Here is an 11,028-nt window from a genome sequence, read left to right as displayed (position 1 = left end):
AGAGAGAGAGAGCACAAACAAGGGGAGCAGCAGAGGGAGAGGGAGAAGCAGGCCCCCCCGGCAAGCAGGAGCCCAACTCAGGGCTTGATGCCAGCACCCGGCAAACACGACCTGAGCCAAAGGCAGACGCTTAACTGACTGAGCCACCCAGGTGCCCCGAATTCAAGGGAAATCTTGATGGGGAAACAGAATGGAAAGAGATGTCACCAAAGGACAGCATGCTGCCTGAAATGTGGAAGAAGGGTTGAGCATTCAGCCACAGTGCCTTTCATTTTTTTGTTCAACAAGTATTGTGGGCCTACTGTGTGCCAGCTGCTGTTCTAGCAGTGAGCCAGACCAAATCTGTGTTCACATGAAATGATGGGAAGCAGACAATAAATACAGTTGGACAGAAAACAGTGCGGAGGGCTAATGATAACACGTGGATGCAAATACAAGGTAATTAGAGGTTGTGATAGTTGTGGTGAAGCAGCAAACAGGTGATGAGGTGAAGGGCTACTGGCAGAGGTTACATTTACAGTGATCAGGACAGACTTCTCTGAGGAGGTGACAGCTGAGCTAAGAAAACCAGGAGAGTGGATGGCATAGAAGCCAATAAAGAACAGTCTTGCAAGGAAGGAATCAGGTGGTCAAGTGTTGAGAGGTTGTGTAAGAATAAAGCCAGTAGCAGTGGGTTTGACAATTTTGTGCCAGCAGTTCCAGCAGAGTGGCGGAAGCAAGAGAGGGCTGAGAGGGAATTGGAGGTGAAAAAGTGTACATAACCTTTTTCAAGATGTTTCGCTGTGGAAAGAAACAGAGAAGCGAGGCCACTGAGTGGAGGGAACATAAGTGCCTCAGATCTTTGTTGGCCCAGAGCAACACTGCCTCATTCCCTTTTTCCCTGCTGCAATTGCCTGATTCTCTTCGCAGGGCAGGTGGTTAGGGCAGAATAAGGGGCTCCATTGCCCTTCCCAAGTTTCATGATTTTTGCTTACTCTTTCCTTAACATGATTACATGATTCTCTGCTCCCTTATGATATCAGATACTCCCCCCCGCCCCAACCCCATCTGTCTATTTGAAATATTCTGTAGATGAGTTCCTTCCTAGATGTCACGTTACAGTGCTGCCCCCTGGAGCAGGAGTAGGAAAGGATCTAGGGCTCGGTATTGTCATTCTGTGTCACAAGGTGGCAGAAGAGCTCGCTCTTCCCAAAGGAAACCTCGTGCTTGGACAAAGATAAAGTGGAAGAGTTTTCTTTTATCAATTTTCAGACCCTTCCTTTTTTCTTTGTGTCTCAAAGGCACAAAAGTCAGCCTGCATGTTGGTGTAGCTGTACTGTGGGATACAGAGAAGCAAGAGAGCTGCATTAACAAGGCAAAATGTCTGGGTCTCTTTCTGTACTACTAGATATTTTGACTGGTTTTCGAAGTGTTTAGAGTATTTGTAGAGGAGAGGATTATCTCTCCCGATCTCCTTTCTCCACAGCAAAGCTTTGTAATTCAGGAGGAAAAAAGAAAGCTCTGCCATAGGTGAGTTTTCTGATGTGTGCAGGTGAGAGATGTGACTCTGGAAGACAATTGGAAACTAGGACTGGATGGATCAATCAGGGTGGGTCTGTGGGAGGAGCACTGGACAAGATGCCAGGAGGTTTACCTAGGTTCTAGATTAGGCTCTGTAATTGACTGAATCCCTTTGAGTAAGTCGCTTAACTTCTCTGGCCTCTATTTTGGTTTCTTGAGATGGTTACACAAGATGATTTTGAAAGCCTCTTACAGCTCTAAAATTATTATCTTAATGCCATGCTCTGCTCTCCTTTCTTTTAAAGGTGCATGCTTTTGAGTTGGTAGGTTTTATTTATTTTAAATTCTTTTATTGTGGAATGTATCATACATATAGAAGACTATATAGAACATAAGTATAGTTTTAATAATAATAGTAATAATAATGGCAACACTATGTAGCCATCACCCTAATGAAGAAATTGAACATCGTCAGTGTCCTAGAAGCTGTTTATTTTCTGAGCGCACTTCTTTCCCTCCTCCCAATCATTATTTACCCATGCTTTTTAAAAATAGTGAACTATCTGTATTTATGTCACTAAAAATAGACTTTTTTATTATTGCCTGCTTTTGAACTTAAATAAATGGAATCATTCTTTTTATTTTAAGATTTTATTTATTTATTTGACAAAGAAAGCACAAGCAGGGGGGAGGGGCAGAGGGAGAAGGAGAAGCAGGCTCTGTACTGAGCAGGGAGCCCCATATGGGACTCGATCCCAGGACTCTGGGATCATGACCTGAGCCCAAGACAGACGCTTAACCGACTGAGCCACCCAGGCTCCCCAAATGGAATCATTCTTTATGTTTTTTAAAGTAAACTGTTTATTATGTACAAAATGGATATACCTCTCTTTGTGACCTCTCCCAGTCGCCAGGAGTTACCGTAATCCAGACTTGTACTCCTGCAGATGAGTTTTGCCTATTTTTGAACTTTATATGACAGGAAGCGTACTTTTTGTCTGGATTTTTTTGCTCAACATTATATTTGTAAAATTCATCCATATTTCACGTAGCATCAGTTTGTCCATTCTCATTGTTTTGTAACACTCCGTTGTATGAATGCCTCACAATTTATGTACCCATTCTACTGCTGAGACACATGGGGTTGTTTCCAGTTTGGGGCCATAATGAAAAATGTTCCTGGGCACATATGAAAGCTTCTCTAGAGTATAAATTCAGAAATGGAAGCTGGGTTATAAGGTAGACAGGGTATGTTCAGCTTTACTAATTGATACCAAACTCTTTTCTAAGAGGTTGTCCCCATTTACACTTCTATCTGCAATATATGAAAGTTCCTGTTGTCCCATGTCCTTGCCAAAGAGGCCAAAGAGACTTTTCAGTGTGGTACAGCCATGGGACTGAACAGGACTCAGAGTGCTAACCCTTCCATTGGTTTTCAGAAGCTCAGGCCATAGGTCTCTTGTTTACTTGCTCCATCCAAACGAGGGTAAAGGATTCAAATGATCTCTAGGTCTCTGATCACATGCCCTGTTACGCTGGTAATATTGGCCTTGGGTGAGGGGGGTGGTGAATTTAATAACATAATCATTCCTGAATGAAGTGACCATCCATAGGATATTTTGTTCTTGTACTGAGCACTTGTAGGGGATGGAAGGGAGCACAGAAGGGAAGGGGAAGTGATATTTTCAGTGTGCTTGTTATGTTCCAAGCTCTGTGTTAGAGACTTCACATTTTGGTTATAACATTTCCTCCAAAACACAACCTTCCAAGGTAGCTATTACACCTCAGTTTTATAGACAAGGAAACTGAGGCTCAGAAAAGGGGTCATTTGCTCAAGGTCACAGAGCTAATTATTGACAGAGTCAAGATTTAAAGCCTGGTCTATCTGATTAAAGAGCTCAAGCTCTTTACAATATAGAACAAGTCCCTGCTGCTTTTGAGGAATTTTGGCTTAGATTGCCAGTTCTAGAATCAGCTCCTCTCGTTTCTCATTACCTGTATTGACTCCTAGTACTATGCTGTTCGATTTATTATGGCCATCTCATTCACTGATTGATTTATTTTTTTTAAAAGATTTTTAAAAAAAGATTTATTTATTTATTTATGAGAGCAGGGAAGGGCAGAGGGAGAGGGAGAGAGAATCCCATGCTGACTCCCCACCGAGTGCAGAGCCTGATGCGGGGCTCCATCCCAGGACCCTTGACATCATGACCTGAGCGGAGATGAAGAGTTGGCCATTCAACCAACTGAGCTCCCCAGATGCCCCCCATTCATTGATTTAAACTACATTTTATTTTCATTCACTTTTGGTTTCCCTTATCCTTTCTTCCTTTTCATTAAGAAAATTCAGTACATCAGCAAGACAGCAGGCCCACTGATGAACAAAGCTTGTGTTGGGGACTTGGCTTTCTACCTTCTGGTCTGATGTATTGACTAGAGGTGAGAATAAAAAAAGACAGGAATATTGTGAAATCTTCTGGTCCAAGTTATGATACAGGAAAACTTCAAGACTGAAGAAAAGGATGAAAGGAAGTTGAGTGATGGCTCAATTTTCCTTGAAAGGAAAGGTTTGATAAAAGTTACTCCGGTTGTATTTTATTATTTATTGTGTTGCATACAGAATAATACAATGGAGAGTGAGGTTATTTGGGTTAGATAGATGGCGGCCTAAACATATAGCAGGAAAAAGCTGAGTCTGATATGTAAGGAGTAATGGAGACACTGGAGAAGTCTGAAGAGAAGGTGAGGACAGGAGTAGAAAGTAAACTCACCGGGAACATTTTCATTGGTTTGCAAGAGAGTGAGGTCAGAGATGAGAAAAGTAAAGCTGATCAATATAAAACGTCAAAATCCCAGCACTGGGCAAGACCTAAATGAGTCATCTTGTTCATTTTCCTGCCTCTAGATAAAAGGGCCCTTTAAACTGTCCTTAGCTGTTTAGTTGTGAGGTATGTAGGACTTAAAAAGATCTAAAAAAAAAAAAAAGATCTTGAAGGTGTTGTGGAAGAAGCAGCTAAGATTAGGTAACCGCCAACTATGGATAAGGGCTAGATGTTTGGGATTAAATAACAAGAAGGGAGGGAGAACTGAAATTGTGAAAACCTAAGTACGCATGTGAAAACCAAGTGTCCATGTGAAAAGATCATGGTGAGTCTCCACTGTGAACTATGTCCTTCATTGTGTAATCCTACCTTTCATCATCTGGACCAGACTTATAAAGTGGCTTTTCTGAGGACATTTTCTGACCTTATGGTGTGAAGTTCCCTCAGGCACTTAACTCTGGACAAGCCCGAATGGCTGACCAGAGCAAAGAAGTGTGGTGTTCAGATAAGGCCTTTATGTCTTTTTCCCTTATCTCACAACTGGAGCCACAATTCTGGTCAAGGCACTGACTTTCTTGATGAAGTCTGTCCATCTATAAAGTAGCCAAATATCCTACTGGCGTCTTTGCCTCCCAGAGGTGACATGAAGACGGACAAGCAGACATCAGGAGCAGAGTGGCCTCTCAGGTACAGAGCTAATCTTTACTTCAGTCAGTGGAGCACTTACTAATATCTATACCTAAGCCTACTCTAAGAGCTACAGAGGGGAGAACCAAACTGTAAGAAATGCTCTTTCTTTAAGATTATTAAAATTCAACTGGAGAGCTAAAACCACCATACACACAAAAAATGATAGCCTAATAAATGCTGAACCGTGTGGTGGTGACCAGATTGGTACAAGAATTCAGAGGAGAGATAGGTCAGTGAAAGCTGGAGAAGTAAAAGAGATCTCAGAGAAAATGGGACTTCCAAGGACTAGAAGGATTCAGAAAATAGGAGGGAGGAAGAATGAGTTGGCTAGCATCAGCAAAGGTAAGAATAGGCATGGCAAGAACTAGAAGCCAGGTTAGGGTAGATGTTATATACTGGAGGCCCGTGGGAAATAACATCCCAGTGTTTCCTCTATCCTCTGTTGTAAAGGTTAATCACTGACCTTGCTACCTAAGGAATTTGGAACCATGGCCAACCACCGGGACAGGGGGCTCTTCACAGTTCTGTTTCCTATTGAGGCACTTTCTTTCCTCCCTTGGTTTAACTCTGGCGTGACCTGAGACTTTCCTGTCTCAGAAGTGCAAGTGTAGGAGACATTGCTGTTTAACAGAGACACTAGCAGCAAAGAGGGAACAATAATGATAACCCCTAAACTATTGTTGTCAAACTTCAGGGTGGATAATTGCTACTTTAAAAAGTCTGCAGTGGGGCTGGGAATCGGAATTTTGAACAAGCACCTAGTGATTCTGTTTCAGGTGGTCAGTGGAACATTAAGAAACACTGCCCTACACTAAAATAGAATGGACGATGGAGTGCCAAAATGGCTTGGACATTGACACACATAATGTTTATATATTTCAAGGCTTACTCATTTTTGAGAATTTATCCTCTCCCATCTATGACTTTTGTAAAATCCACATGGCTATCATCTAAGGAGCAAGACATAGATACCGTTTTGGTGTTTAGTTTTGTCTTCCTAACTAGATTGTAATCACCTCAAAGACAGAGACTGCTCGGGAGTCTTCTTACTTTCCCCACAGTAGGGTGAGAGACCATGTCTAAGGATGGAAAGTAGCTGGAATGCTCAGGATAAATCCCTGATACCTTCATATAACCTTCCTGCAAGACCTGGAAGCCATTTGGTATTTGGGAACTTGTACTAGTTTTCTAGGGCCGCCATAATAAAGTACCACAAACTGGGTGGCTTAAACAACAGAAATTTATTTCTTCACAGTTCTGGAGGCTGTAAGTCCGAGATCAAGGTGTCTGCAGGGTTGGTCTCTTCTGAGGCTTCTCTCTTTGGCTTGTAGATGGCCATCTTCTCCAGCATAAGAGCCACAATCCTGGTAAGTGCTTCATCAATTGTGATTCACAGATGGTCTTCCCTCTCTCCTTGTGTCCTAATCTCTTCTTATAAGGACACAGGTCATTTGGAATTAGGGCCCATTTAATGACCCCATTTAAAATTTTAATTTCCTTTTTAAAGATCCTGTCCCCAAATACACTCACATTTTGAGGTGATGGGGGTAAGGACTTCAACATATGAATTTTGGAACACAATTCAGCCCATTATAGCCATCTAGTTTCAGCTTCTAGAAGTGTGCCACTCCATTCACTCTCTTATCTTGCACCTGTTAATCTTGTATAGTAAGTTCTCTCCACCCTTTGGCTCTCCTCCTCCTCCACTTCTTACAGGTGTATTGCCTTGTGTGACCAGAACTCAGGGAACAGCTCTGAAGAGTCTATACTAGAGATTGGCAGGTTGTGGCATGCACCAAACAACACAGCACTGAGAAGCTGTTGACATTGTAGATGTAGTGTTTTAAAGACAAAGTTCTCTGCCCATTCATCTTAACATTTGATAATAACTAGACCTTGTATAAGTGGTCTTGGGATGTTCTAACTCATCCTTCGTTTCCTTCCACTGTAGTTCTTTCATCAGGCCTTTCCTTGTCTGGTTTTTCTCAGGGCTCAATTATTTAAAATATTCAGTGAGGACGAAAACAGAATAAGGGCTCACTGAAGTTTCACATAAGAACAGTTTCTGAGAGTAACCCCCTGGTTTTGCAGTGCTCCTAAGGCTGATAAACAGCAACACCACTAAGAAACATTCTTGGGGGCGAAGTTCCTATTATTTGATAAGAAATAGGAAAGGTATATGAAAAGCAAAAGAGGCAGCCTCAGGATTTTTAGTTCTTTCCAAAGTCTTTTCCTTCATTCCAGCTTGAGAGAGCACTATTAGGGAGAGGCAAAGCTTCTCTCTTCCTGGGGCCTTTTTTCTCCCCCTAGTTAGTCAAGCCAAACATCTTGTTAAACCAGGAAGTTATGTTCAATTATCTTTAAAAAAAATTTTTTTTATTTAAAAAATTAGTTTTTAAGGATTTTATTTATTTGACGGAGAGAGAACGAGAGAGAGTGCACAGCAAAGGGAGAGGGAGAAGCAGACTCCCCGCTGAGCAGGGAGCCCTACACAGGGCTTGATCCCAGGACCCTGGGATCATGACCTGAGCCAAAGGCAGATGCTTAACTGACTTAGCCACCCAGGCACCCCCAAACATTTTTAAAAACAATTTTTGTATCAAGTTTTAAAATTCTAGTTAGTTAACATATTGTGTAATAATTGGTTTCAGTAGAATCTAGTGATTCATCACTTACATATAGCACCCAGTGCTCATCACAGGTGCCCTCCTTAATACCCATTGCCCATTTAGCCCATCCCCCATCCACCTCTCCTCCAGCAATATGCCCAATTATCTTTAAGTTCTAACTTTCCTATCTCTGTTCATTGACAGATGCATCCAATGACAGACACAGGTATTGTGAAATATGGTTCACTGCTCTGTAAAGTCCAAATCTTTCCAAATTTCTGTTTCCAGTCCCTACTAAAGTAGGCTGGTAAACTCTTAGAGAAGCCACCACCAAGATATTTTGAGGAGTCCTAGGTGAATATTATTCTTGTTCATCAGTCGTCCCATCTTTCTGCCTCTGCTTCTGCCCAAGAACTTCTGACCTCGGATGTGTATTTCTACCCTAGTCACTTTTTGTCCTCTGGCATAGAACTTCTTCCCACTGGATCATCATTCACCATACCTCTCCAGACCTTTAGCACAAGCCTGTGTAAAGATCAGGAAAGTACTCTGGGTACTTCATTAAATTTTTGTAAGGGGTTAAACTCACCCCGTTTTTCTGAAGTGCAATTTTCTTCAATGTTTTCTTTTCTACCCAATAATTGTATCATAAACTGGGACTCTCTCCTGTTACTATTACTTTTCAACAGCCATCATGAACGTCTTGCAGTGAAGTAACCGGCAAAGCCAGAGAAATTGGTTGGCTTCCATTCAGTGACTTGTGTAACCACAATGGTGTTTGGGAGGCGCGCTCCAATCTGAAAAATCGGGAATTTACTGCCCTCTATTTTTCTCTGCTCAGGGCAGGCAGAAAGGACTGTTGTCCTTTGGCATTCTGCCCTTCTTACTGAGCTTCCTTTACTGAGGCTTTCCCTCAATGCTCCAGGATCCCCCACTCAGAACCCTTTGGGGTGGGCTGCTTTGGGGCTGCTGAGCAAGCCAAGGGGCTGGTTGTGTTGTTCCAGAATAGGGGTTAGTTAGCCTGTACCAACTCAGAAACCAGCCTGTGTGATCCTGGGCAATTCATGGATGCAATGCCCACCTCCTCAGGGGTTAGTATTGAAAACCATAAGATCGTTCCAGGCCAGAACACTGCCTATCCCGCTCAGGCCTCTTTGGTTCTGGACTCCCTTCCCGTGCTGCAAGCCTGCTGGCCCCTCGCTTTCTGTGGCCCGAGCGCCTCTCTGCCTGCTGGGAGGTGCACGTGGGGCCATTTCTCTCACCGCTTCCCCCCACCCTCCGCCCTCCGCCCTCCGCCCTCCGCCCTCCGCCCTCCGCCACGGCCAGGAGGAGGAGAAGAAGGCCGGCCGGCCCCGCCCCCGCCCCTGCCAAAGGGGTGGCGAAGGCTAAGCCGGGGGCGCCGCGATCGCCCGGAACCCGCCCGCCCTCTCGCCGCTGGGCCCCGAATGGCAGAGCGGCGCTCGGACCATCGGCATCGCCTCACGTCGCCCCGCCCCACGCCGCCCTCTCATTGGCTGTCGCCAGGCCCTCGGGGCCCGCGCCTCTCCTCGAGGCCGGCCAGACCGCGCCGCAGCCGGGAGCGGGGTCGGAGGTGAACGGCCCGGAGTAACCCCGGACGTAGTCACCTCATGGGGCTCGCACGCTGAGGTGGGAGGCAGGGGCGGGGCGGGGGCGGGGCCGCCTCCCGTGAGGCCCCGCCCCTTCCCCGTGTGCCGGGCTGGCCTGGTGCTGCGCGCCTGTCAGCCATCGCCGGAGCTGCCGGCGTCTCCTCCCGCTCAGCACCGCCTCTGCGCAGGGGCTCCCCGGCGCCGCCGGACCCCGGACGCCTTCGCCCTGAGGTGAGGTGAGGGCTGCCCCAGAGCCTGTGATCCGGGACCCGGAGAAGCTGGGGCCCTGGGAGGGGCGGCGGCAGCGGAGGGGGGGCCGCCTCCCATCTTCCGCCCGCACGCGGCCCGGGCTCCATCCCGTCCGGATCTGTGCGGGGCAGCCCAGCCCTCTCGGTAGCCCTGGGCCCTTGAATTCCCCCTCTGGGGAGACGCGGAGGGGACTGGGGTCTTGGGTGGGAGGTGGGAGTTCAGCCCCCGGAACTGGGAGTTGTACAGCCTAGGGCCTCTAAGGAGGAACGGGGGTGTCTGCCGGGAGCTCGGCACCATCCCCCTCCCCAGCCTTGGCGTGGGCTGATTCCTTCCAGACCTCTCTCCAATCCGACCCGGCGCTCGGGAGAGGGAGAAGATCCACGTGGGAGAGAGATGTTGAGGATTAGGTCCAGTTGCATTGAAAGTCTTTCTCTCGCAGAGTGAGGTGTGGAGTGCAGAGCCCCTGGCTTCTCTGTCTTTGTATCGTGGTGGGGGCCAGGGCCAGGCGAGTTGTCCCTTGCCAGTTCTTGCTCCTGGGATTTTATTATGTTTTCTGTGAGGGACGTAGTACATGTACATGCCTGTTGTTACTCTCCTTCCCGTTTGCTATACTGATCAAGGGAAGCTATTGGAGATAGAACGTTTGAAAGTGTATGTGAAGCTAATGATTTCAGAGGGAAATGTGCGTGAAGGTCCTCCCTGGGTCAGTGCCAACATTATTTTGGATATGAAGACGGGAAAGTGAACACTTGTGGACACTTGGAATCAGCTGTAAATATCAAGAACTTCTGTAGGCCTTGTGGGTTTTATAGAAGTATATAAGAATATAACTACTTAGGGGAAATACTTTAATTTCAGAAATTTTTTGTTTGGGGGTCTAAGTTTAGGATGGAAATCAAAAGACCGGAGGACTTCCTGATTTTATCTCTGCTTAAGCAGTGTTTCTGTAATTTCCCAGTGTCTGGTGGAATAAACCTAATAATTTGGTCTTCAGTCTCAGAAGTTGGTCCCCTTGAATCTCTCTTTTCATTCATTTTTTTTTTTCCAACCCAAAGTGCAGATTGAGAAACATGCTTGGGTTACCTAGTTTCTTTTTCCTCAGGGAGTAGGAATTCTCTGATTGCTTCTTGTTCGAGATGCCTTGGATACCTGTGATGAGGAGTTCTGGGCTATTTGACAGGCACTTTTTTTAAAAGATTTTATTTATTTGACACAGAGAGAGAGAGAGAGCATAAGCAAGGGGAGTGGGAGACAGAGAAGCAGACTTCCTGCTGAGCAGGGAGCCTATATGGGGCTGGATCCCAGGACCCTGGGATCATGACCTGAGCAGAAGGCAGATGCTTAACCAACTGAGCCACCCAGGCGCCGCTTGACAGGCAAAGGAAAGTATTGTGGTCCAGTAGAGTAGGACAGCAGCTGCAGTGTCCAGGTGGGTGCCTACTTGCTACAAAGTAGCAAGTCTCTTCCCACTTCTCTTGCCTCAGTTTCCTTTTTTCTAATTACAAGAGGACTGTTGTGAATCCAAGAATAATTAAACATTGTACAGTGGTC

General features: G+C 45.7%; 1 protein-coding gene across 11 annotated transcripts in view; it reads left to right on the top strand.

Annotated features, from left to right (window-relative positions):
* Positions 1-11,028, top strand: part of ACACA (acetyl-CoA carboxylase alpha) — a 280,386-nt gene that overhangs the window by 14,606 nt on the left and 254,752 nt on the right. For 5 of the 11 annotated variants that reach the window (XM_057317769.1, XM_044390790.3, XM_044390785.3 and 2 more), the window contains exon 1: positions 4,729-5,009. The exons of 1 other annotated variant lie outside the window; for it this stretch is intronic. In XM_057317769.1, the coding sequence (XP_057173752.1) occupies positions 4,966-5,009 (44 nt within the window). In that variant the 5' untranslated portion in view covers positions 4,729-4,965. Of the gene's footprint in view, positions 1-4,728; positions 5,010-6,267; positions 6,380-9,309; positions 9,460-11,028 lie in introns of those variants that run through there. 5 more of the 11 variants (XM_048223482.2, XM_044390787.3, XM_057317770.1 and 2 more) reach the window with 4 other exon arrangements.

This window comes from Ursus arctos, unplaced genomic scaffold (genome assembly GCF_023065955.2).
Source record: "Ursus arctos isolate Adak ecotype North America unplaced genomic scaffold, UrsArc2.0 scaffold_24, whole genome shotgun sequence".
NCBI classification, from domain to species: domain Eukaryota; kingdom Metazoa; phylum Chordata; class Mammalia; order Carnivora; family Ursidae; genus Ursus; species Ursus arctos.
Note: the sequence above shows the minus strand (reverse complement) of the source record. Positions and strands in the feature narration are given on the sequence as shown.